Source organism: Melospiza melodia, chromosome Z (assembly GCF_035770615.1).
Source record: "Melospiza melodia melodia isolate bMelMel2 chromosome Z, bMelMel2.pri, whole genome shotgun sequence".
Taxonomy (NCBI): domain Eukaryota; kingdom Metazoa; phylum Chordata; class Aves; order Passeriformes; family Passerellidae; genus Melospiza; species Melospiza melodia.
In genome coordinates, this window is record NC_086226.1 from 44,440,504 (window position 1) to 44,467,778 (window position 27,275).

General features: G+C 36.5%; 1 protein-coding gene across 5 annotated transcripts in view; it reads left to right on the forward strand.

Moving 5' to 3' along the window:
* SMARCA2 (SWI/SNF related, matrix associated, actin dependent regulator of chromatin, subfamily a, member 2) overlaps positions 1-27,275 on the forward strand; it is a 119,435-nt gene that overhangs the window by 33,551 nt on the left and 58,609 nt on the right. For all 5 annotated transcript variants that reach the window (XM_063180831.1, XM_063180835.1, XM_063180832.1 and 2 more), the window contains 16 exons: positions 106-355; positions 5,266-5,392; positions 6,648-6,821; positions 7,040-7,213; positions 11,532-11,706; positions 15,268-15,317; positions 16,782-16,912; positions 17,102-17,162; positions 18,557-18,657; positions 18,945-19,092; positions 20,698-20,861; positions 22,506-22,572; positions 23,144-23,254; positions 24,745-24,987; positions 25,270-25,383; positions 26,986-27,093. In XM_063180831.1, the coding sequence (XP_063036901.1) occupies positions 106-355; positions 5,266-5,392; positions 6,648-6,821; positions 7,040-7,213; positions 11,532-11,706; positions 15,268-15,317; positions 16,782-16,912; positions 17,102-17,162; positions 18,557-18,657; positions 18,945-19,092; positions 20,698-20,861; positions 22,506-22,572; positions 23,144-23,254; positions 24,745-24,987; positions 25,270-25,383; positions 26,986-27,093 (2,198 nt within the window). The remainder of the gene's footprint in view (positions 1-105; positions 356-5,265; positions 5,393-6,647; positions 6,822-7,039; positions 7,214-11,531; positions 11,707-15,267; positions 15,318-16,781; positions 16,913-17,101; positions 17,163-18,556; positions 18,658-18,944; positions 19,093-20,697; positions 20,862-22,505; positions 22,573-23,143; positions 23,255-24,744; positions 24,988-25,269; positions 25,384-26,985; positions 27,094-27,275) is intronic.

Below are 27,275 nucleotides of genomic sequence, written 5' to 3' on the forward strand. Positions count from 1 at the left end.
TTTGAATGTTTACCTTACCTTCATATCTTGTATTCAGAAAGCCATCTTGATTTTCTTCCTGCTTTCCATATTTCGTGTTATGAATCAGTACTGTTCATGTTTCAGGCCAAGCCCCAGATATGAGCGTCTCCAATGCACAACAAAAGCTTCCAGCACCAGCTCCTAGTGGGAGGCCTTCTCCTGCTCCTGCTGCCGCCCAGCCTGCTGCCACCATGCCTGGGCCCTCTGTACCACAGCCCCCGCCGGGACAATCTTCACCCATTGTCCAGCTGCAGCAGAAGCAGAACCGCATCAGCCCTATCCAGAAGCCACAAGGACTGGATCCTGTTGAAATACTCCAAGAACGTGAATATAGGTAAGAGTGAATAACAAGATTAAAATTATTCTTGTTTTTCACATCCTTAACTGGAACTCCTTGCAATCAGCTACTGTAGTGGTAATAGTGTAAACAAAGTTTCCAGGGGAAGGCTGTATTACCAAGAAGTACACAAATATCAAACCCAAGAATTATTTAATTCTACCCCAATGATGAACTAGTGAAGCATAGTGGCAGTATCACAGGAAACCATTTAAGTTTAAAGTGAAACCAATTTTGTGTTCAAGGTTTTCATTATTATAAAAAAAGGAAAGTTAGAAGAGAACAGAGACAGCCAAAAGGCTGAAGAGTTAGTAACCACAGCAAAAGCACATTTTATGAATATGATGGGTTTGTCTGGACAGCCAAAGAGTGAAGAGAATAAGAAAGTCACAGGCAAGATTAGGAAAGAAGTATGCCAATTAGGAAAATGTATACCTGTTTCAAAAATTGCCTCCCGAGTGTTCTGTTTAGATAATGAATTATATTTATTAAAAAGTATAGGGTAGGACATCTCTTTTGCAGTTAGAAAGAGACTTCTTCCCTCTTCACAACATCAAGGCTATTTAATAACTGACCTTGAGAGTCTGCCAGGCAGAAGGATTTTGACTTGCACCTAAAATACGTTCCTGATGATTATCAGTCAGAGGAAAATAATTGCACTCAGAGTATTACCTGTTTTAGTTTCATGATGCATTTGCATTGTTACTTTGAGTTTGTAGAGGAAAGTAGCCAAAAGGGATGTGATCTCACAGAAGACTGGTTTAACAACTTTTGCTTTATAAAGGTAAAGCACCATGAAGTGATTTTGGGTGTGATGCCATGCCCAGAATTCAGGCCTTGATTACAGAAAAGCTGTTACTTTTTGTGTCAGGTATTGCTTAACTAATTCTGCCAATGCATTCTTGTCGTGATACTGCCAGTCTTATGTATACACCCTAGGACTGAATGGCTGTATCTCTTTCAGCATGAGCAGTCAGTATTTTCCAGCATCTTTTTCAGAAGCTTGTAGAACACACCATTTTATGGTTTCAGTTACTCTGTCAGAAGAATTGTAGCACTAACTTCAACCAAGAATCATACGGCCAGTATGATGCAATGTTTTCTGCATCAATTAACCTCAAATTGTTGCTCTTCCTGTTTTCAGCCCTGCTCTACTTCACTGTTTGTGCCAAGCTGTTATATCTTAGTGTTCATAAACAGAGGAAAGTAATGAGTAACAAAAAATAAAGCTGATACTTTTAGTTGTAAAGAACGAGTTACAGATCCAGCATGTTAGGTTCTAAATACAGTGGTGTTCTTGGCATAGTGAGATGAAAGTTTGACAGGGATTCTCCAGCAGAAGGATTTTATATTTTATGGGATTTTTATCCTAGAACAGAGAAATAAGATCCCAACCTTTTTAATGTTGAACCTTAGTGGTGTTTGATTTTGCTTCAAGTTCCAGAATACGTAGACCTCATGGAAATCTTTTCGTTACTTAAAACTGTGTAAGTAACATCAGACAAAAGTTTTGAAAAAGACAGTTTCAAAGCTTCTGTGGTTTGAATGGTGCTGGATTTAGCTTTAATATAGGCAGAAATGTGTCATCACAATTTTTTAATAAAAAGGGAGCAGAAAAAAGCCAAAATAAACATCCTTATCCTGAAAACACTGAGGTTAGTGCAAGCTTTATGAAACAGTTGGCTCTTGAGATCTCACACTAAACTCTCTTAATAAAGGAGCATTATATCTTGAAAACCATTTGAATTCCAGGTGAATCTCTGCATCCCTGTGGTCGCCCATGGGCTGCAGGGGCACAGCTGCCTCACCATTACCTGCACCATGAGCTGTGGGGGAATCTCAGCTCTGCTGCCTGTGGCCCCTCCTACTCCACTGATCTTTGTGTCTGCAGAGCTGTTCCTCTCACAGGTTCTCATACAGCTCTTCTTTAGCCACAATTTATCTGCCTAGTAACTTCCCCTGCCCCACCCCCTTCTTAAGTCTGCTATGGCAGAAGCATTGCCACCATTTTGATTGGCTCAGCCTTGACCAGTGGAGGGGTCTGTCCTGGATCTGGCTGGTGTTGGCTCTACTGGACATAGGAAAACTTCTGACAGCTTCTCACAGAAGCCAGTGCTGTAGCCCTCCTGCTAGCAGTACCTAGCCATGCAAATCCAATATACGTTTTTATAAAACTCTCCTTAATGCTTTCTTCAAAATAAAGTGCTGCTTTTTATTCTCACTGAATAGCTGTCTGAAAGGTAATAATGCCTGTAATTTAAAGTTGGTTTATTATGTTGAAAGGCTCTTTCCACACTCATTCTCATTGCACATTAAAAAAATAATACACTTGGACACTTGGAAATGTCCTGCAGATTGTACATGGTTTCTTTCCGTTATCTGCAAAGTATTTTCTTAGGCATCTTCTTTACTCCCTGGCATCCATGCCAGATAGGTTTGACTGTACAACCATAACCTCTGCTGGTAACCTGAGTTAATGAGGAATGGATGTGCATCACTTACTTTGCTAAGAAATCTCTGCATACATTCAGTGGCCACTTTCTGCATGGAGGTAGATTGCTGAACTGCAAAGATTAATTTATTACATCTCCTTTAAACGGTGAGATTAGATACTTCAAGTGATTGTAAAAAGATCTAGGAAACTTTTTTCTTTGGATTCTCTTTACCTGACAGCTGTTAGCATTATTCCATGAAAATAACAGCAGTACAACAAACCGTGGTCATATCCTTTAAAGACTTGAAGGCGGCAGTGATGAGCGATAGTTCTTACATTAACTTGACTTGGAATTCTTTAAAAACTCCTGCTTACTACTGAAGAAAGCATTATTATAATTACTCTGTTAGTACCATAGACAATACGTATAAAGAGTACTTCTGGGAAAGTATGAAATTAAACTTCAAAGTGGTTTTTTTTTTTTTTTGGTTCACATATAACCCATCTGGTTGTCGTTTTCTTTATTCTTCCATACAGGTACTATGGATTTTCTTTTACTATTTCAACTTCTATTTTTCTGGACTTTTTTTAAAATAGAGAACTGATTTGAGTTACAATAAGAGTTTTCTGAGGTAATATCTCTACTGACTTGGAAATATTGATGCTTTTGTTTGTATTCCTTACCTCTGACAGGGTTGTTAAAGGAAGGGTAATCACCCACCAAAACCTTGAATTGTCATTGTTTGTAGCTCAGTGCATTTCAACATATGAAGGAAAATAGTTGAAGGAAAAGTTATCCTGGATATACTAATATGCTGTATAATTTAAGGATAAAATTTCATGTGCATTCATTTCTGATCTGCTTTTTTTATCAGCTCAAGTTGAAAAAAAAATTGTTAGCAGTGAAATGGATATTATATGGGAGGGGACTGCATAATATGATGTTGGTACATAATAAGCACACTCTGTGAGTTTTGATTATGTTTAGACATATGTCAATAAAATGTATATTTGGATTTTAGTTACAAATTTTGATGATAGGAATTCAGAGGCCAACCCCCCTTTGGCAATTGCTTGGACTTCTATTGTGTAAACTTTTACAACAGCAGGCATTTTTGTATGTTTTATACCTGAATTGAAAGGAAAAAACCAATTCTGACAGAACTAAGAGGTCAGAGTTTCACTTCATGTTTGTTTGGAAGTGACTTTTGCAGTTAGTTATCTGAAACCATAAGGCATGCCAGGGAGAACCTAGGTTAACTCATCTGCGTGTATAGTAAAGAAGGAACATTAATTGCTAGCAAGAATGTAAAAAGAAATTGAAAATATGTTCAATATTCAGCTGCTTTAATAAGTTCACAGCTCAAAAGAAAGGTTTGGAAAGGTTGTGACTGCTCCCTTAAGGTTTCATTAAAGTCAGAGAAACTGGGGTTTGGCTATAACTGTTTTTTAGGTGGAGTTTCAGGAGACACACTGCAGCTATTTGGGAAGGGAAAAAGAATTAAAAATAATTGTTGTGATGCAGGATTGCATCCATGTGTGGGTAAGCAGCAGGGAGAGCATATGATTTGGAACAGCTTAGCTGTTTTTTTGTAGGAATGTACACTGCCTAGTACATCTCTCCAAGAAATCATTTAATTCTGAAAATTTTACATCCTTAGGTGAACTAAAATATATTCTTACTAACTGGAGTGCATAGTTGTGCAAAATGTGAGCTTTTTATAGTGTGGTATGTAAACTGGAATGAAAGTTTTTCTAGGTTAGAAATAACTCTTCTTGATTTGCTTTTCAGCCTGTACGACAAACATTACTTACCTAATTCTGTTTCAGTTTTTATTCTCTTAAAGATACCAATATAATCTTCTGCAGTAATGAAGCATCACATCCTGTTTGTTGTTCCAGGAAGTTCAGAATTCTTCTGGTAATATTAAAGGCAGAAAAAAATCAAGTTCTGTCTATTAGTCTCTCTCTCTCTTGAATTTGCAAATGAATACAAAATACATTCTTCTAAAGGAAGAGTGAAGTAGAATTTGATTTGCAGTAGCAGCTATATAGCTGTGAATACTTTATAAACAAACTTACTTTGTCAATAAAATAATGAAATATAATTCCAGTTAATAAGGCAAGTATGGTCTATGTCATCACTGACTACACTGCATAAAAATAATACCCATCAAAGAAGCTTGAAAGCAGAATCCTGAATAGTATGTGTAAAATAGAATTCCCAAGTTTACTTTCACATATCTAGTTCTAGTTGAAAAGAAAAGCCAAGGGACATTTTGATCACTTGACAATTTATTTTCAAAGTGGAAAAAGACACCTAGTGTCATCTCTGCAAAAGCCTGTTAGCTCAGAAAAAAACCCAGAAAAATACAAGTGAATGCCTGATTTGTACTGACTATTTTTACTATCTAATTTTAGTAATGCCTTACAGATTTCTTGTGGTGTCTTACCCAGTTTTCTGGTTTTGTAGACTTCAGGCTCGAATTGCTCACAGAATCCAGGAACTGGAGAACTTGCCTGGCTCTCTGCCCCCTGATCTGCGGACCAAAGCTACAGTGGAGTTGAAGGCACTTCGGTTACTGAATTTCCAACGCCAGGTAATGCCATTTACTTGAGGAAAATTTTCATAGCAGTCACAGGCAAACCTGTTCATGCAGTGAAGAGTAAACTGGAAAGAGATTTTGGGTTATTGCACAGTGTAAGCAGATCGTGCATGAGAGCTGATGTAACCAACAAGCAAGTCACAGAAAGGTTAGATTTTATTTTGTCTTGGTAATAAAAATGTGCAGGGGCTACTTTTGTTCCTTGCTTTATCTTCCAGTGTAGAATGTGACTATAGAACTGTGTTTTTCAAAATGAACATGACATTGGTACAAAGACAGAATAAGTTCTGGATAGACTGCAAGCTGATTTGCATCACAGACCTTCTCAACAAATACCTCTTTCTGGACATACTTAGTATTTCCACAAGTCCCCTTGTTTTAATAAAGTTGTGTGTTGGTGTTTTGTGTGGTATTTCTCTGTGATTTGTTTTTTGTATTTCCACTATGCTACAGACTTTGAAAATGAAACATAACAGGATCATACATAAAATATAAGTTGAATAAGTTGAATGTTGAGTGCCTGTGTCTGCAAATTAGTTTCAGGAAAGGAATCAAACTTCTACAGGCCTCTTGCCATTGGCTTTTACAGCTAGTTTGGAAGAACAAAGATGTGATTTGGCAGGTCAGCCAAAATACTTCCTGACAAAAGCCTTGGCAGGAGTTGTGCCATGGAGTCCAAGTCTTCCTTCCTTTCTACCCTTGGCACTCATTTATAATGAAGTTTTGTCAGAGGTCAGATGAAAAGCAGCAGGCTCTCCCTGTTCTGCTGCTGGGACTATGGCAATACTGTTCCGAGCTCCTAACCTTTACCTCTCCCACCTGTCTTCTGTACAGCTGACAGTGAAACAAATTGTCAGTTATGTTCAGGTCCAGCACTAGAAAATATGTTATGTATGTGGTTCATTTGCATTTTATTTTGATGGTGTAACATCTAGGCTGGCCCCTTTCACTGTGGCAGGACAGTTCTTACCAGCATCTTATAAGGAGGGAAGAAATGATAATTAAAAGTAATTAATGCTTTTGACCATTCTGAAGGTTAAAGTTTTTTGTTTAGGGTAACAGATGTAGCTGTTGCAACTGTATCAATGCTGTATCTTTTCAGAACTATAATGAAAACGGAAGAGGAGGCTGCGATATATTTTGAATTGTTTACTTTTTTACTCTGCCGGAGCAGTGTTTAAAGTTGTTTTATTAAAAACTATTATATTTTTTTGAGTGTTTGTCTTTTCTCCTCTCCCTCCACTGGTAGTTAAGACAAGAGGTAGTAGCCTGTATGCGTCGTGACACAACACTGGAGACAGCGCTGAACTCCAAAGCCTACAAACGAAGCAAGCGGCAGACTTTAAGAGAGGCTCGTATGACAGAAAAGCTTGAAAAGCAGCAGAAGATAGAACAGGAAAGGAAGCGTAGGCAGAAGCACCAGGTATTTTAACTTATTAGGGTTTGCCCCATGACAGAAATGCATTTTGCTTTGCTGTGCAGATGTTCTCTTTTACATATTTTATTTACCTTTGGAGTTTTTTAAAAAACTCCAAGTGCTGTGATAAGTAATTGGAAGACTGTGAGATCAGAACTCCTACATTCCTGATTTCAAATCCTTGCTAGGTCAGACTGCCTGCACTAACTTGAGTCTCTTTCTAGGAATACCTGAATAGCATATTGCAACATGCTAAAGATTTTAAAGAGTATCACCGGTCAGTTGCTGGGAAAATTCAGAAGCTTTCTAAAGCTGTGGCAACTTGGCATGCCAATACTGAACGTGAGCAGAAAAAAGAAACGGAGAGAATTGAGAAAGAAAGAATGAGGAGACTAATGGTAAGAAGTAGAGGAAGGAAGATGGTTATTTTATTTAAAGTTATGTACTGTATCCCTTTAAAATACTTATATATTATCTCAGCCACTCCCATGCATTTTCTTTTTGAAGTACTCAGTAATGAAAAAAGTACAAATCCAAACTACGTTTTGTTACATATGTTTCTATTACCAGTAGTGTGATATATTTAATTTAAGAGGCCTTCTTTTTTAAGGTTTTTGTATAGAAATATCTTGGTGTTTTTTACTAGCATGAAAACTTATCACTGCCACTTCTGAATAACAGCAACTTAATCTTATTAAGTTCACATATTAACCCTTCTGTATGATTGCAGGGCTATTGGTCCATTTTACAAATAATGGGCTTCGGTTTGTTTCTAGGTTTATAGTTTAGAAGATTCCAGATGATTAACTTGTTCATGCATTACGCCACAATTTTTACATACAGTTGATTCTACATATAACCAATAATAGTAACACATGTATTTTGAGAATGAATACCAGTCAGTTCTACCCATTTAATGCTTTAAATCATACTCCGCACCATTTCATGGTTTATCCTTCCCTTTACCCTCACAGTACCAGTTGTATTATTCTAAGAACAGAGTAAAATGGATTTATGTATAATCATGTCTCTTCAGAATGCTGTGGAACCAGTTGGAGGGCTGCCTAGATTTTAGGAGTTAAAATAATTCTGGAATTGAAACCGTAGAAAGATAAGTGCATATGTACAACTATGTCAGTGACTTGGGGTAAAAAAAATTCTTCAAGACATTGGTTAGCTCTGTCTTAACATTTTATCAATGTTTCACCAGCACAGAATGAAAGGAAAATGACAAGCTTACTTTGTAACTTGCTGGCAAAAACCAGTAAGTATCTAATAGAGGTGCAGATATAAATGCTAGTTCCTGTCCAGAATCTATTCCCACCATGAAAATGGGCTGAACAGTTTCATTTTAAAAATCACAAAATGGAATGCAGAAAAAATTAAATATAACAATGATAGAAACTTGGAAAAGAAAGCTTTGTAAATTAAGAAGTTGTGTAAGAGAATAACAGATGTGTAGGCCCTAGAGCATTTCTTAAAATTACATGGTAATCAGTATTATAGTGCTTTTTTTATAATTGGAGGTCATCATCATCAGTTTGTCTAACCTAGTATGTAAAAATGTTAATTATTAGCAAAGAAGGAGCTGATTTTTAAATAAAAGCAATATTGACATTTGGGAAATACTTCTGTGTATTGTGAGGTTCAGCTTATGTAAAATTGAACATGCAGTGTGATAAGGAATGAAGATGTACACTGCTGAAAAGAACAAAGTAGATTTGAATGTCCAGAAATGGAACAGGATACCAGTGCTTCCAGATGAGCAGTGCTTTCTCCTAAAACCTCACCAAGACTGGTTAAGCTCTTAACCATATGTACAAAATTTCATAGGCATTCTGAGTTTAGGGTTTTCAACCCACTGCTCAATTAAATCCTTCTTCAAAACCAATCTGTATGTTTTGTTAATAGGGCTACTTTGCCTATTTAGTTCTAGTCCAGTTGTAGTGAATTTGGAATTCACAGATGTGTACTAGTGGGTTTTTTTAAAACATCATCTCCTCTCAGATGCTTGCCATGGTCTATGAAAATCTGCTGTGTCTAAAACCTTTTGCATATCTTTTCAGGAATGCTGAATTCATTCTACAAATTTCTCTTCATTTACAATGATTAGAAATTGTGATTGTGTCACAGTTCATTAGCAGTACTGTATATGTGTCATGCAAAAATGGGTGTTGGTGTGATTTTAAAAGATGTTGTCAAGACAAGCTTAAATATATAAAAGAAGTACCTTGGCTAGATTACACAGACTGTGTATTCAGCAACATTAGAAACAATAAAAACAACAACAGCAGTAGTAATGATAATTTATTTTTCCTGAAAACTTGGGGTTTGAATATTGTAATTTTGATGGCTTGAACATAGCAATGGAATTTTGCAAGCAGTTTTGCAAGCTCAGTTTGAACATTATAGCTATTCTTACTCACTGTATGCCATTCTGGTGTCTCTAGAAAAGCAGGAGATCTCCCAGAGTGCTGTATTTTAAAGTAATCATCTTTAAAGTATTTCTTGCTTGTGTTTGATTTTTATGCAGCACTGTGTACTTCCTTAATTTGTTGTTTCAGCCAAAATTGAGACAGGCACCTCTGCTGCTTTTTTGTATTTTTCTGACATTCTGCATTATATTGTCACAGCACATGAAAATCATATTTGTTGTATGTCCAACACACACAGTACGGCAAGGATGCAGAAGTTGCCAGGATGACTCAGATAGGGTTTATCTGGTGAATCCTGTTTCTGATAGTGAGCTCTATCTCAGAGATTCAATAAAACGAGAGTAGAACAGCAGTACATAAACAAAAATAGAAGGGTTCACGTGACATCTACAAGAAAAGGGTCTGTATTCATACTGGAAAAAGGACTAAATGCAATTTTATGTCCAGCTCCTGTGTTCCTCCCCTTGGTGAACTGCCTGTACTTCATGTCTTCAGAAAGTCATCTCTGTAGGAGATTTACCATCTCTGTTTCAGGACATTCAGTCTGCTTAATGTAGCATTGATTTTTTTTTCCCCTCCATGGCCAGTCATAACTACTGCAGATTTTTCTAGTCCTTAGTCAATGAGAGTAAGAAATGTGTAGAATTGTGGAATCTCTGTCTCAGAGTCTCTCATCTCTGTCTCAGAGTCTCACAGATCTCTCTAGTTGAACCACCTTCCAGAAGTGTTAACATTGAGTTCAAAACAGATTGCTCAAGGCTTTTTTCAGTCCTGTCTTGGAAACCTCTAACATCAGAAATGGCACAGTTTCCCTGCCTGTTCAGGTCCTTCTGAAGCGCAGCCCAACCCTTGAGCACATTGACAGATACCCTGTGATTTGATGTCCTCTGCAAAGTTGACTGAAGTGCCCTCCATCCCTTCCTCTGTGTCACTGATAGTCGTGTTAAACACAACATGATGCAGGGACTCCTGTAGTATGGCTCTTCATAGTGTCTTCAGATAAAGTATGACCTCTGACACCTTCCAGTGAGGGATTTTGGTTTTATTGGGGGATGACAAGGTGAGCAGGACCCAGACATTTGCACTTGCAGACCAGAAAGCCAGTCGTATCATGGACTATATCAAAAGCCGAGGCCAATGATATGGCAAAGTGCCCTGCCCTGTTGAGTCACGACAGCCCCAGATTGGGGCAGTGTCTGGAAAGCTACAGAGCAGGAAAGGATGTGGGAGTGTTGGTTGAGTGTTGGTTGACAGCAGCTGAGCGTGAGCCAGCAGTGCCCAGGTGGCCAAGAAGGCCAATGGCATCCTGGCCTGTGCCAGCAATGGTGTGGCCAGCAGGGCCAGGGCAGGGATTGACCCCCTGTACTCAGCACTGGTGAGGCCACCCCTCAAATCCTCTACTGAGTTTTGCGATCCCACTCGGAGAAGGACATTGAGGTGCTGCAGCATGTCTGGAGAAGGGCAGTGGAGCTGAGGAAGGGTCTAGAGCGCAAGTCCTATGAGGAGCAGCTGGGGGACCTGGAGTTTATCTGGGAGAAAAGGAGGCTCAGGGGGGCCCTCGTTGCTCTGTACAGCCATCTGAAAGAGGATTGTTGCAAGGTGGGGATTGATTCATATTCCCAGGTAACAAGCAGAAACAGTCTCAAGTTGCAAGTTGTGCCAGGGAAGGTTTAGACTGAATTTTACATAGAAGAAAGTACTTCACTGAAGGGATTGTCAAGCGTTGAAATAGTTGCCTAGGGAAGTTCAGAAAGCATGTGGATGTGGTGCTTGGTGACGTGGTTTACCGGGGGACCTGGCAGTGTCAAGTTGATGGTTGGACTTGATATTTTCGGGGTCTTCCAGTGTTAATAACGATTCTGTGGTTCTATTAAAGTATGGTTAGAGTAAGTATTAGGAAGGAATACTTTAGTCTGAGAGTGGTGAGGAACGAGAACAGATTGCTCTGAAAGGTTGTGGATGCCCCATGCCTAGAAGTGTTAAAGGCCAGGCTGGATGTGGTTTTGAACAGTGCGGTCTAGTGGAGGGTATCCCTGCCCATGGCAGGGGAATTTGAACTAGATGATCTTTAAGGTCCCTGCCAACCCCTGTGATGCTGTGACATTGATACAAATATATGACTCTCTGGGCCTGATCATCTAACGAGCTCTTTACCCATGTAGCTGCCCCTCGGTACAGATCATAATGACCTAAGATAACACTTTATTATTGACATGGGAGCTGGACAGTGGTGCATTCACCATCATTTCTGTCATGACTGACATCTCTTCTGTGTCACTAGGCTGAAGATGAAGAAGGGTACCGTAAGCTGATTGATCAAAAGAAAGACAGACGCCTGGCCTACTTGTTGCAGCAGACAGATGAGTATGTGGCTAACTTGACTAACCTGGTATGGGAGCATAAACAGGCACAAGCAGCCAAAGAGAAGAAGAAGCGAAGGAGAAGAAAGAAGGCAAGTGGTTACAGCTGATATTTTTAAGCCATTTCTTCTTCAAATCCAATTTAAATGTTGATAAATGTGGTGATGCCCGATTGTCATACATGTATCAGGGTGTCTAAAATAATCTACAACACCAAATTCTTAATACTGAGGGAACTCATCTATCTCTCCATTGAAATATATATCTATGCTTTTATTAACTGAGAAGAAGGTGATAAGAGGCAGAATTATAAAATTCTTAGCTGCCGATCTCCTCATGGCACTAATTTGCTCATGAACTTTGTACAGGTAAAATTGGGACAGATGTATAAGTTAGGATTATTGTACCCAAAAGGAAAACAATGTATCAAAAATACATTCTGGGAAGAAGATGGCAAGAGTCTTAGTTGTGTAGCTGTCTCATCCAGGACACATACTTTAGACCTCCATATTATATACTTGGTGAAGTCCATTTTGTTAGGAGCATTGAAAATGGCTAATAAACTTGGCTAGGTTTATTATAGTAAATGGATATTTTGCAGTAATATTATTGATTGTACATTTTCAACCTTTAATTGAAACTTTCCACTTTTCTTTATTTTCTTCATATGAAATGCAAGAGAAAGTTGTTGAAATTGAACAGTGCAATTTCCAAAAAATAATTCTATATGTGAAATAGTGATTAAGAAGTTATTTTTTATTTTTCATGACCTCAGAGTACCTTTTGTCTCTTGCAGAATATGTAAGAGAATTTTTATAATCTATTTCCATGCATGATTTGCTACTAATTATTGCGACAAATTCTAGCACCATGTTTACAGGGTTTGCTAACAGTACTGGAAATATGCTAAAAAAAAACAGCATAGAAAAAATATGATCTTGGACATTAATGACCTAAAAAACAGTACATGTTTTTTCCTGCTCTCAAAAAAAAGTCTGTTCCTCAGAGTTATGTTCTTAACACAGGAACAATAACCTGTCTACAGAATAAAGATGTAATGTGGATGGGGTTCTTGGCCTGTATTACCAGAGAGAACATGCCTGATTAATGTACAAAATGCACAGTAGAGATAATCATTATTGAGACAGCAAGTGGAGGAACTGCATCACTGTAATAATGTAAATAAGTATGTCCACATAGGTGATATGTTTCTTTCTATGTCAGTTTAGTCTAAGTATGTATTAGAAACAGTATTATTTTCTGGCCATGTCAGTAAAGACGTAATTTTTTGTTCCTGAAGTTGAAAGGAAATATGTCCTGTAAATAATATTCAGTGTTTATATATATCCTGCCCTAAAACCTAAGGGAAGATTAGCAAAAAAAAGAAAAAAAAGTTTGCTCTGTCTTGGTCATCTGCATCTTTTTGTTTGTAATTAACTTCTTTCCAGCAATCTTTTGCTCATCTGAAGGAAGTAGGAGTTCACACAAATATTACCCTTTATTTTAGTCTAGTATTCTATGAATATGTCATTCCATGACTGTGCATTTAGTGGGCACTGTGTCTTTTTTGCAAGTCGTACACTTTCAATTCCTAAACTTTTATGTTTTGTAATCCGTAATAAAGTTTAATTTACTAGTACTGTAGTTATTGTTTTGTACCTACAGAAAAACAAAAAAAAAAAGAGTTCTTAGGATTTTCTCCTAGAAATGGCAGTGAGGAAGATGATGAAGAAATAATCTTTGCCAGCTCATTATAGATACCCGAGTGAACCTTATATTCTTAGTAGAATAAAATTTGAGATTAGTCCATTCTTTCTCTGGGATACAGTTTCTGTAATCTTCATGATAGATTTTCCTTGTTTGATTCTTTCATATTCCTCTGTGTTTTCTGTCTCTAGCTTCTTACTGTAGTCATGCAAAAGAAAAAATATTCCATATGAGATTTTCATCTTCCAGGCTAGTTCAACTTGCAGTGCAGCTTTTCACTTTAGTGTTAGTAGTTTTTCCTGTCATTATGCAGAAAATTAACAAAACGTGCTTTCCTGCTTTTTAATACTGAAATTTCCCCAATTCAGGGGTTAAGTTGTCAACATTAAAGATCTGTTTGCATGGTCCAAAATAAAAGTGCAAGATGTCTGTCATTATTTACATTTATTTTCTTTGTAATATGTTCTGATTTCCAAAATTTTTAACTGTAGGTTATTATTGTTCTCACAGCAGGTTATGTCTTCTGCACAGTGAACAGCGCTGATGCTTGTTACTTGTCTGTGATTTGAGTTTTAAGGTTCTTTTCCATTGCCTGGTAGCCGAGCTATAACAATCTTTATGTATTAGGCAGCATTCTCTAGTGTAAAAGAATGGATCCCAGCCCTGGTTCATCTGGGGAAAAAGTATTCTCAGTCAATGTAGTGTGTTCAGCCAAGAATAGATAAGTGTTTTCGTAACTTATCCTGCCCTTGTGTTTATTTAAAATCTTCACTTCTGGAACAGTTCCTTTCTTTGTCAGCAGTCACACCTGCTGCACTGAAGTGCTGACGCAGGCAGCTTTGAAGCTTGTGTTGTTGTTCCTACTGAGCATCAGCTGCTGCTTATTCATTTCAAGTACATACTTTAGATAATGGAATTTAGTGGCAAAGAAAAGGGCTGAAGCAGATATTAAGGATTATATCAATGTTGAGAAGTGCAGCTATTCCTCAAGTATACTTCTTAAACAAAAAAAAAGGAATAACTTGATGGTCTGTATTGATCACATGCTTTAATAATACTTGGAAGTTTTTTATCTCTAAACACAATTTAAGAGATCGCGTTTTGTTGTTAGTCTCTTAACTTAACTGTTCTCTTAACTTTAGTATCCGGAATATTTTGCTATAGTACTACAAAGTCAGCAGTGTGACATAAGGAGAAGATGTAAAATGTCCTTTCTTGCTCAGAATTGTGTAGGAAAGTTTGAATGCAGAAGCAAACTATATGTCTTTTTGTTTTCCTCATACTGTGCTGACATTTTAAGTGAGGTAAATAAGAATAAGCCTTTAAGAAGATGCTGCACATTTCTCAGGTTTGAGAGAAGAAAATATAGTTTTCTCCAGTGAAGAACTCCTGGGTTCCTTTTGTTTCTAATTTGAGTAGGGTCTACACATGATGGGAATGTAGTACAAAAAGCTCCAAAAATACTCCTTCTAGTTAGTTGTCAGACCAAAAAACCAGAAATACATATGCAAGACTAAACTGCCTTGCATGAATGTACAATCTGTGATGCCTGCTGACACATTTAGCAGATTAAAGCAGTTTAGAGGAAATTAATAGTAAATAATATGAAAATAATTTATTCTTTTATTTGCATTAGAATAGCCTATAAGCAAATGAGCTTTAGGTCTGAGCTGGAAATTGAGTGGGCCAACCACTTCTTACATGCAGATTTGTATCATTGACTGAAGTGAGTAGGTACCCTCCTTATGTTAGTAAATTATTTTTGTGTGTTTATTGCTCTGGGCTTACCTCTGCCTATATCCATCCACACCTTCAAAAATATGAATCCCAGGCTGTTCAGAAATAAGTGAAACATATTCATGATCCAAAATATTTACATCATATAAAATATGCTTTCTGTACTTTTAATCTGACTGTAGTATTTATGACTTCTTTATTTGTTGTAGAAAGCTGAGGAAAATGCAGAAGGAGTGGCATCTAGTCTTGGTCCTGATGGAGAGGTATGAATTTTTACAGGGTGTTTTTTTGCTTCTTGTTACTTTTTGGTTTTTTAAAAAAAACAACTTTCCAGTGATTATTCTGGATTGTGTGTCATGGCTATAACTTCAAAAAGAGTTATGATGACAACTGTTCTAGGAGCTGTTTTTTATAAACAGAAGTAATAATTATGTAGGTTAACATGTATGCTAGCCTTTTGCTATTCCTAAAATCAAAGACTAAAATGAAAACTATATTGAACCTATCACTGAGCGTGCCTCTCAGTTTTGTTATGTGCTTACAAGAAATATTTTTCTTGCAGTCTATATATAGATAACTTACTTTCTAGTTTGAGTGCATGAATACGATATAGTCAATCTTCTCATCTTCATAAAAAATACATTGTTGACATTGCATGTAATTATCTTGCAGTCACAGGACTGAGTACAGTGCTGTGATGGATTAAGACATCTGAAAATTCTTTCCTCCTCAGAAGCAAATGGAAATTAATAATTTTTCTGTGTCATTCTTCAGATAATTTGTTCATTCAGTAGCACAGCATATGCTGCCTCATTCAGAGCTCTTCTGTTAATACAGTTTTTCTCTTCCACTTCATTTTTATATAAAGACTTCAGAATTGTATTTGTTTTACTTGTGCTCTCTTTTTATACTTGGAAGTGATAGTTCTGCTAGTATAGTTAGAGTTATAGCAAAAATACTTCAGTATATTTGTATTTGCTCAAGGAAAATGCACATAATATTTCTGTAACTTCAGTTTAATGGAAACTGGCTGTGTTTTGGACTCTGTGAGTCACTACTTAGAACTGTTCAGAATTAGTTTTTCCTGCTCATATGTATTTATTTGGAAAATATTCTTGGGTAAAAACAGTATTAGAAGGCAAAAAGTTTTTGAAGTAAAAAAATCTGTGATTAAACAGGGCAAAAAAATAACATAAAGAGTGATTATACTATTCTAGATCTGTTACAACACAGATAAGAGATTTTGTTCTTACAGGTGCTTCATCAGCTTAGTTGAAGAAGTTAGGACAGTGAATCTTTAAAACAGGCCTTTACTTAGAAAGTTAACTGAATTGTTTGATTCTTATTTCTCAAAAAAAAAAAAGCCATAAGGTCCCTGTATGTTCTTTATTACAGATGTCTGTTGGTATAAACAACAGGATTAAAGGGCTATAAAATACCTACCTTGTGTCTTGGTCCACGAAAACCAATAGCATGTTCTTTTCCATGTTGTTCTTGTTAATTTACTTGAGATACTGGGGTACATTTGTGGATGTCACATAGAATATGTTACACACAGAAATACTGTGACTTGGTGTTTGCTTAGTGGGAAAGTGTGGCATCTAGTAACAGAACTTCACTGGTTGTACAGAACTGGAATTTTGATAGTGCTATTAGTTCTTTTTATTATGTAAGAAAAGTATGAAGTTCGGTTGCCTTATAGTGTAAAATGTCACTTGAATTTTTAGCCCATAGATGAGAGCAGTCAGATGAGTGACCTTCCAGTCAAAGTGACTCACACTGAAACAGGCAAAGTTCTTCTGGGACCAGAAGCACCCAAAGCAAGTCAGCTGGATGCTTGGCTGGAAATGAACCCTGGGTAAGTAGTTAGTATACAAAGTAGACTGTTTTTTTCTGTTTGCATTGATGTTTTTCATGTTATACTTTCTTGTTTACCAATTCTATTCTTGTTTCATTTTATTGTATGTAAGCTGAGTGGGAGATGTATTGCACCTATTAGCTTCCCCCTTTTAACTGTAATTCATGATTTTCTGTCATTTTTGTACAGCTATGAAGTTGCTCCCAGATCAGACAGTGAAGATGAAAGTGGCTCTGAATATGAGGAGGAGGTATGTATCTTCAAAAACAAATACTGTGACAATACAGTAAAAAACAAGTACTTATTTCATATTTCATTTTCCCCTTCTTCATAATGAAGAGAGGGGAGGTGATAGCAGATGTGCAGGTGCTTTAAGACTGTTATGAACAGGAAAATTAATTGATTCTGTAGTTCTTGATTTTTAGCATTTGTTCTTTATATACTCTGTAAAGGCCTAACTGGTAATTGTTGTTTGGAAGAGTAAATAGTTTACTCTGATTATAAATGGTAATAAACCAGATGATTTAGCAGGTTCCTGTTTTAAAATACATCTCAGAAAATGCTGCATTGTGGCTGTGTGCTGAGTGAAATTAACATCTTCAAAGTTTATGCATTGAAGGCTTTATAGGCAATAAAAGTCATGGTTACTACTTATGTGTATTAAAATGTTAGGTATTATGACAGGGATTTATATTCAGGCTTTTCAGGGTAGGCTTATTTGTATTCAGTTATATTGATTCAGTATTTGGATGGTGATTTAAATACTGTTGTTATAAAAATTTTGAAAATATTCTTACCATTAACCCATACAAAGATCCCAGGCTTGCAGGGTCATCATATTACATACTATGGATAATGAATAGTGATAATTGCATAGCATTTTCAGATCAGTACTTTCTAAAGGAGAACAGAAATGAGGAATAGAGAAGGACCATGTTCAATCAACAGTCTGGTAGCAGAACTAGGTATAGTACTCAGATCTCCTATGTTTAGCAGTCTTTACACTACTAGACCAAACAACCACTGAAATTGACTGGACTGTATGATGTTACGGTGTGTGTTTGTAGGAGTAATTTCTGGTTATGTAATTCTACATGTCTGTTAGTTTTAAGGTAGGAGAGAAGGGCCTGATATCTGTCAGATTTTAGAATCTCAGTTAGTGAAATTTTAAGTTAATGCTGTCTGCTGCAATAGTAGTCAAAAGATGAGTTATTTCAAAAAGAGTAAAAATAACTGGTTTTTAAAAATTAAGAAACTAGAGGCCTAAATCAGTAGTACGGGACAGTATTTTAAGCCTTATTAGTTTATCAGACATCTAGAATACAGCATAAAAAAATCCACATGGTGTTGGAATACTCTCCATGAATATGGTAGTCAGAGAAAGCCTTTGACAGGGGAAAATAATTTGTATTTCAAAGTATTATTGACTTCCTGTTTGTTAGTGTATGTCAAAAATTAATCATTTTGTTATGCTGCAGTGCAGTTTTATTGCAGAATAGGTGTAAATTGAACCTTATGATTCAGATGTCTGTCATAAAACACTTGACCAATGAAAGCTACCAGTATGAGAATGCCATTTGAAAGTATGACTGAGGAACACATTACACTTCCCAGCACTTCTGTTCTTTTTCTGTATTTCTGTAGGATGAGGAAGAAGAATCAAGCAAATTAGAAACAGATGAGAAGATACTCCTGGATCCTAACAGTGAGGAAGTTTCTGAGAAAGATGCAAAGCAAATCATTGAGTGGGTTTTCCTTAAGTACTGTTTTTTAGGAACTGTGATATCTAACAGTGGTGTTTCACAAGAGTAGCTTTCTGTAGATTACAGTGAATTGCTTTACTTCTCTGGTATAAATACCTGCAGGAGAAGGAACATGGTAATTTAATTGTATACTCTTTATAATCTTGCACCCTTTGGTGTACTCACCTCACTCACAGCTGTGGACTTGAACTGTTTCTTTAGACGTGTAAGCCACGGTCAAAAAATACTTGTTTTTAGGAATTCACGTGAGTTCTTTTTCTGCTTTCCAGGACAGCGAAACAAGATGTGGATGATGAATATAGCATGCAATATAGTGCTAGAGGGTCTCAATCCTACTACACTGTTGCTCATGCTATCACTGAAAGGGTGGAAAAGCAGTCTTCCCTTCTTATTAATGGCACATTAAAACATTATCAGGTGAGAAATCATTAAAACAATAAAATACCTAAAACTTGGGATTATGCTAAACATTTCAGTGTGACCTTTCAAATGGCAAACTGAAAATTTGTTAAGAAATACAAAGGCTCTGGTAGGTTAGAATTTGGAAGTATGGACAAAGCAATGATACCTGTCACAGATAATGTTACATACATACTCCTTGAATAATACAAACTTTTTACAGCTATCTCTACTTTTTCTTCATTACCTGTGAACAATATTTTGATTTTGGTATCCTTCTGACTTGTACTTTAATTTCTTACTCTTTTAATTTGTGGTGGATTAACAGTATTTTCCTCCTTCCAATATTTACAAGTTTAGAATTTTATTTTTAATTAAGGTCCTAATATTTTGGGGCAGTGATAGGTGCAACTTGAAAATAAGATAAATATTTTGCTGTGGAGGTTGGTGTCACGTGTTCTTCACAGACTTTCACTGCATTTAGTAACCAAGACCTTTACTATTTTGATATAAGCTAGATTCACATGTGATTGAAAATGTCCTTGATGCATATTTTCTGCACTTCTGCTATCACACAACTTTCTAGTGAACTCCAACAATCTGCATCTTATCTCTATTGAGAACATTGCTTGTATATATAAAAGAATAATTATGTTGACAAAAGAGCTTTCCTCAGTTCTGAAGTGACTTTGTAGGTGGGACATAGAGTGACGCTGCAGATTCCAGTCAGCTCTTGATGACTTAATAGTAAATATTAATCAGTCCGCATGTATGTAAGGCCAGTAAATTGGCAATGTTATTTTGGATACTGTCGTGCAGGAAGAACAGACAATTAATTCAAGAGTGTATTGTAGAATTTTCCCTCTGAACTTTCTCAGGCCACCTAATTTCCTGTTCTCTCCATGCATGGGACACACCAAAACTCTGGATATGAGGAGCAGAAACTTCACACATCCATCAGTAATGTGATACACGCATGTGAAAATCTGTCTGAGAAGGGAAAAGTGCTTTCTAGCAGTATTCCTTGGAGTGTGAAATTCTATGATGTTGATATTGCTAAGCTACAGAAGTCTGCCTTCCTTCCATCTCTGGAATTTTATACACAAGGCATATTTGGACAAAGGTGGCCTATTCTGTCATGGAGTTTTGAATGGCAAATACTAAGTGGACATGTGCTCCAAGAGCTTTAGCATACCAGTGATACAGCTGGCAAGTGTGAGACTTTGTGTTTTGAGCAGTTATGATGAGTTTGGTTTTGAAAGATTTTAATTGACACACACAAATGTCATGAAATACACACAGAAAGTTTCAGCATTTGAGAGTGTTGAAACTGAGGAACAAATACCTGCTGTGGTGTTTATCAGCCTTACTATAAGTGCCTCTGTTGCTTTGTGTGCAGTAGTAAAACCTTTATACATGAAATCTGACTTCATCTTACCAAGTGTTTTAAACAGAACATATTTTCCCTGTAAGGATAGGCAGGGGTCTCCATGCATATAGTATTACTAAAGGAAATCCAACTTGTAAGTAGACAGGGACATCAGAACATTAGTTCCATGCTGCTGATTTATTGTTAATTATTTTTGTGGGTTTTAAATAACTGAAACTTACTCTTCATTTCAGCTCCAGGGACTGGAGTGGATGGTTTCTCTCTATAATAACAATCTGAATGGAATTTTAGCAGATGAAATGGGACTAGGAAAGACAATACAAACTATTGCTCTGATCACTTACCTGATGGAGCACAAAAGACTCAATGGCCCCTATCTCATCATTGTTCCCTTGTCGTAAGTAATGGGTCTCATTCTGGCATTATTGTCCTAACCATTGCAGATTGGTTTATTTGGAACACAACACGCTGGCAAAACCAGAAAGCTGGTAAAACACTTGATTCTATTAATTTTGGCAAACTGTATTGAATTTACTGTAATTCACTCTTAAGCCAAGTGAGGGGGATGTTTTTTCTTTCCTATTGCATGCAAGCACTTCACCTTTCAGCTTTTAACTGATAATAAAAAACTGATAATAAAAATCTCTTGCTTAATTCTTTAAGCAGCTGGTGCCTCATCTGATACCATGCAAGCATGCTTTAATGAGGTTGATCTTTGAAGTACTGTATAGGTATCCCTGGATATATGTAGCCTTGATTGATATACACACTTTTATCAGGTGCACAGATTATGATTGTTTATTGTGCTGCCCCCCCTTTTGCTTTTCCTTAGCTTTTCAAAATGCTGCTTGTTATATAAATTTCTTTCAGCGCATTTTATTTTCTCCAAAGGTCAGGTGTGGGTTTTAGTGATTTGAATAAAAAATGTCAGTCATTGTGGAAATCTTGTGTTGAGGATTTGTTATCTTATTTTTATGTGTAATTGACTTGATTGATGTTGAGAGGTTCCCTGGTAATTTCATTAGCTAATTTGTCCACCAGTTATGCTGAGCATGCAAATTTGTTCTAGAATTAGGATAAATTTGATTTGTAGTCGTCTCTTGACTTATTTTGAGGTGTCCTCTCTTCTGGCTGTGCTGTAGTAGTAAATGATTAACTAAGATAAATGCCACAGGTGTGCTTAATTGTATGAACACAAATGATGAGCTTAGTTTGAGAAGAAACACCTGGGAGAAGATCTATAAAACAAAAATAGTGGGAGTGTTATTAATGTCAATTTTCATGTCAGCACAGTAAAAAATATGATTTCTTTTATGTACTCCAGTGGTTTTTTTTAAAGTCAGAAGAGCTGAAAGTTCTTTATTTTATACATTTTAAAAGCTGCCTTTCTCTGCCTTTTCTACCTTGCTAGTATTGCTGCCATCATTGGTCCACTAAGAAGAGCATAAAAATAGCAACCAGCTGAAAAACCTCAAGGGTTTTTTTTTGCTGTTGTCTTATAATAGCAATTAGCTTCACTATATAGCAACTTTTTTGTTGGGATAAAACAGCAGAAACAGTGTAAGAATGGATCCTCAAAATAGTGGTTGGTGGCACTATGAGTAGTTCTGCTGGAGTAGAGCACAGATAAAGTCTATTGTCAGTTTCATTGGGCTGTATTTGAAAAGCTGTAGTGTCCAGTTTTGTATGATATATCTAGTATAGAGGAACTTGCAAATCTACTTTTTGTCCAGAGACACTGTTCTTATTGTTACTATGTTCCAAAATATAAACGTGCATGTAAAACACTACTTTTACTGGTTTCAGAAAAGGCCCTGAATACAAGCTGAATGAGTGTTTCACACATTTTTTTTCTGGTTGTTTCCCTCTGAGATGCTTGTATTTTATTGCAGTGTATATAAAGTGCATTTTTAAAAGAAGTTGTTATTTATGCGAGTTGATTACATAAAATGTGTTAAAAAGCTGGCAACCGCTTGGAAACACTTAAAAAGTTTGATCTGCAGATGATGAAACATGTTACTTTTCTCTATAATCTCTATAGGACTTTATCCAATTGGACATATGAATTTGACAAATGGGCTCCTTCAGTGGTGAAGATATCTTACAAGGTTTGATTTGCTTTTTATATGACTGTAGAATTGGAGGAATGAGAACTAGAGACAGTTTTTCCTCTGTCTCTGCAAGCTTTTAAACTATCTGCTCATCAGGTTTTGTCATGTACTAAGCAGTGTGAGTTAGCCATACTAAGAGGACTATCATAAACTGTAAAAGACTGTAGAAGTAAAGCAGCTGTAAGTCATTGTACAAAATGCAGAACCAAATATTTAATTATCACATTTGCAAGGCTTCTGCTGAGAGTTAAGTATGGTAACTACCTAACATTTTATTCCTAGCTAAATGCTTTTTTGTTTGGCTCCTGTAGTAGTGATATAGCCAAACAATTTGTATGGAGACCAGACCACTGGCTTTATATTTCCGTGAGCCCCATCAGCAGCTTTACAGTCCAGCAGAGGTTTAGGAAAGGCGCTCTGACAAGGTCTGGAATTTTATCAATATATTATTCACAGTATGGTAGGATTGCAGGGTTCATCTGATTGCTTATTATCTGCTAATTCATAAAAACAATGTTTTTTCTTCATCAAAGTAAAGAATAACAACTCACGTGTCTCTCTCTTTTAGGGTACACCTGCAATGCGCCGCTCACTTGTTCCTCAGCTTCGAAGTGGAAAATTTAATGTTCTTTTAACTACTTATGAGTACATCATAAAGGACAAACATATCCTTGCTAAGGTAATTCTGACCATTATGTCTCTACAGCAAGACCCAGACACCTTCAAGTGGTACATACCACAAAACACATTTTTATTTTATGGGAAAGTCCCTGGTTGTTCTGTCCTTCAATAAAAGTTATCTCTTTCATTTACATTTCTGTTTCTCAGTTTATAATTGAACTTCTCAGTCACAGCTGTCCCTTCTGTAAACACTAGGATTTTCCCAAATGTGTCCAGGGGACTAATTCCTTTGTGCAATTCTATCAGTACTGTATACCTGGCTGTCCTTGGAAGAACATGATTTTTCTCACCTCTGCATAATATTCAGCCTAATCTGCGTCAGTGACTTTTCACTTTTTGGGTTACTTCTGTCCTGAAACTGACTCCTGTTAGGGCCCTTCCAGCTCTGTGGTCACTTGCCCCCACATGACTAGTTACCTATATCATGAATTTGGTATCCAGGCTAAAGAGTCTACACCTTGCACTTCTTAGGGGCTCACTGTCTCTCTACAGATAGGTATCAAATATAATTAATTTAAAAAGCCTACTACACTGTAAGTCTATTTCATGTGTGCACAAAGCAGAGGTATTTTGCTATACAAAGAAACCATATTGGTTTTCCTGTAGTTTTATTGTTCATTTTCATCTATTACATTCTGAATATTTACTGCCTATCACTTGTTTGTCCTTTCTAATACAAAGGCAGTGCATTTTCTTAGTGTCATTCTGAATGCTTGAGGACAGCTTGACACTACATAATGTTCTTTTTCCTTTTTTTACCCCGACTCTTTCTGAAAGATAGAAGGACAGCACTATGCCACATATCCTGTCCTGGGAAATGGAATTAGGTAGCACGTGTAAAAGTACAAACTGAGGCCTTCCTAGTCACATGGTCAGTATGTTGTAGTACATGTGATACCAGAGCGCTTGAACAACAGCTTTCAACATCTGCTGTGATTGCATTTAAGATTTCATATTAATAAATAGATACTTTAGTTGAAAATGCAGTAACTGAGATGTTTTTAATTATGCTGCTTTCTTTTCAAGTAAAAACATAGTATTAGCTGAAACAAAATAAAGTTCAGGGTTGCTGTTGTTTATGAGCATACTCACCTGTATCTGAAAAGGCTTTTGTCTCCTGTCAAGGTTCTTGGTACAGACAGATTGTTTGCAGTTTATATGGTTTCTTTTTTCCACTGTAAACCATAATCTGGCCTTGAAGAGCCAGTCATTCTAATCTCTTTCACAAAAATGGAAGGAGTCTGCTTGCTGTTAACTGTTTCAGTTCCAGTCAGAATTCATCATCAGATTGAGTGTACCTAGTGTTTGTCTCTCTGTGTGTTGCTAGCAAGGATACTGATAGTTGCATAATGCTTGATTTGGCTTTCATCAAGGTTAAGACTGATTGATGTCTCAGGCTTTAAGTATTTTTGCTTTATACTTGTTGCGAGGACCTTGACAAAGTCTGGCCTGTTCTAACTTTGCCAACTTTTCTTCTTTTTCTTTCAGATTCGGTGGAAGTACATGATAGTAGATGAGGGCCATCGAATGAAGAACCATCACTGCAAGCTGACTCAGGTCTTGAATACTCACTATGTGGCCCCTCGACGAATCCTGCTGACTGGGACTCCTTTGCAGAACAAGTTGCCTGAACTTTGGGCTCTCCTCAATTTCCTTCTTCCAACCATTTTCAAGAGTTGCAGCACCTTTGAGCAGTGGTTCAACGCTCCATTTGCCATGACTGGAGAAAGGGTACTGTGGCAGTGTTTTTTTAAAAGATCAGAAATAAACCACTTTGATGAAAACAGAAAAGAGCTTACTCAGAAGGATTAGTGTTTGAACTTTAGTTATGTTAAGAGTTTAGCATAACTAAAAGACCCCTTTTTTATAATACCAAAATTTTAAGGTTTAAACTGCATTTTTTGACTCGGTGTCAGTTTGGTTGTAAGATGCAAATAATCATTGCACATGTGAGAGAAGACATTAACTAATATATTTGAGTTGCCTTGTAGTGACTTTTATAAACTTTTCTAGGTGGACTTAAATGAGGAAGAAACTATTCTGATCATCCGTCGTCTGCATAAAGTGCTTCGGCCCTTCTTGCTGAGAAGACTGAAGAAGGAGGTTGAGTCTCAACTCCCAGAAAAGGTTTGCAATGAGAGGAGTTTTGGAAGGGGTTTAATAATCTTTCTAAGCATTAAGTTTTGAGATTTATTTTGCAGAACAGGACTTCTATAGTGTGTGTTTATTTATACATAAAATTATTTTCTGATTTCAGAGGAAATTGTTTTTATTTCTGGATAATTATTTTGACCCATTGTGTCCTCCTCTGCAGTTCTGCATCCCTCTTCACAGAATAACAACAGCTAAAATTTAAAAAAAGTAAATTTGAAGGTGTGATAAGGAAAAGTTGGTTTTAAGGTAAACTGGATTAAAACCAAACCAAACTGAAATACTTATAAGGTGTGTTATGAGCTGACTGGCTAAATGGGTGGAGAACTGTGTACAGATGCTTAGAGACAATACAAAGAAAGGCATTTTAAATTATTTTTCATCTTTGTAATCATGTAAATACTACTTATGTTGCAAACTTCTGTTCCTTCAAAAGTCAAATTCTCAATATCCTCAGAAGAATTTATTTGAGAAGAAAACATTTTTGCATTTGAAAATAATACTTAAATCAAACCACTGACAAATCCAGTAATAGGCATTGGAGAGGCAAAATTTTCAAGTTACACACACACTCATACTCAGAAGACCATGTTTCTTTTTGTTGCTATTATCTGAGAAAAGAAGTTTATCCAGCCATGAGGATTGAACCTGGGGGCAGAAGCCTAATCAAGTTCATTTGCTCTTGCAAATGTTGGTAAACATTAAAGAAAGTCACTTCTCTTTAAGGAGTTTATACTCTTGTCTTTTTGAGAAGAAAATAACCTGATAGTTTTCTTCCTGTTTATTTATTAAACATGAGGAATCTTACGCATTGTCTTTCCTTCATAGCTTGAAAGATTTCTAGCCTCTAGTGTGGTTTTGTTATGTTACAGTTTTTGTTTGACATAACTTAATAAAACTGTAGCGATTATAATCTGGACACTGGGCAATAGAAAAAAATCATGTAAAATTGGTGTGTGAAGTCTTTCTGTTACTGTTTTTAAATCTAGTATGCAGTTAAGAACTAAATATAGTTTTGCAAAAGCTGAGCAAGTCAGCCTGTATGTAGCAATCATACAATCAATACTGTATTAATTCCTAGTGTTTTAGTGGATGTTGAGAAAATGGTGGCAGTCTAGATAAACATTATGCCAGTTAGACTCGATAATTACTAGATACATAGTGATGATACTTTTATGATGCTTTGCTTGATACTTTTATAATACTTAACACACAAAATAAATTCAATTGGTTATTAAACATAAAATAGTTTTTTAGTTGCATGTCAATTTCAAAATTAGTTTAAAGTTATTTTTTTAGGTTTTAAAAATTAGAGAGTGAGAAATAAAGTATGTTTGGTAATCTTGCAGTTGCATCTTTAGGATCCAGCTGTCTCACTGCAGCTGTGACTCATAAATACTCATTTCTGTGCTTGCAGTTGTATTGCTGGTCATTGAAACTTTGTGGCGATCTGGTAGATAGAAGATTAATAGGGTTTTTTTATTTTGTTGTAGAATGACAAGAACTTGCAGTTAGTTCTGACTAACATTATTATGCCAGCATGTTCATGGTTTGGGTTTGTTTTTTTTTAAATACCAGGTGGAATATGTGATCAAATGTGATATGTCAGCTCTTCAAAAGATCCTGTACCGTCACATGCAAGCCAAGGGGATCCTTCTCACAGATGGTTCTGAAAAAGACAAGAAGGTACAAAAGAAAGACTAAAATATGAAGGAAATAATGTATTATGAGTGAACATGTTAATAACATGACTTCTGTTTTATAAAATTAATGTGTAGATCCTTACTGTGGGTATCTCCCAGGGGAAGAGAAATTTCAGGCATGCCTTTTAGTTACAAGACAGCAGCTATTCACAAGGATTTGTAGTT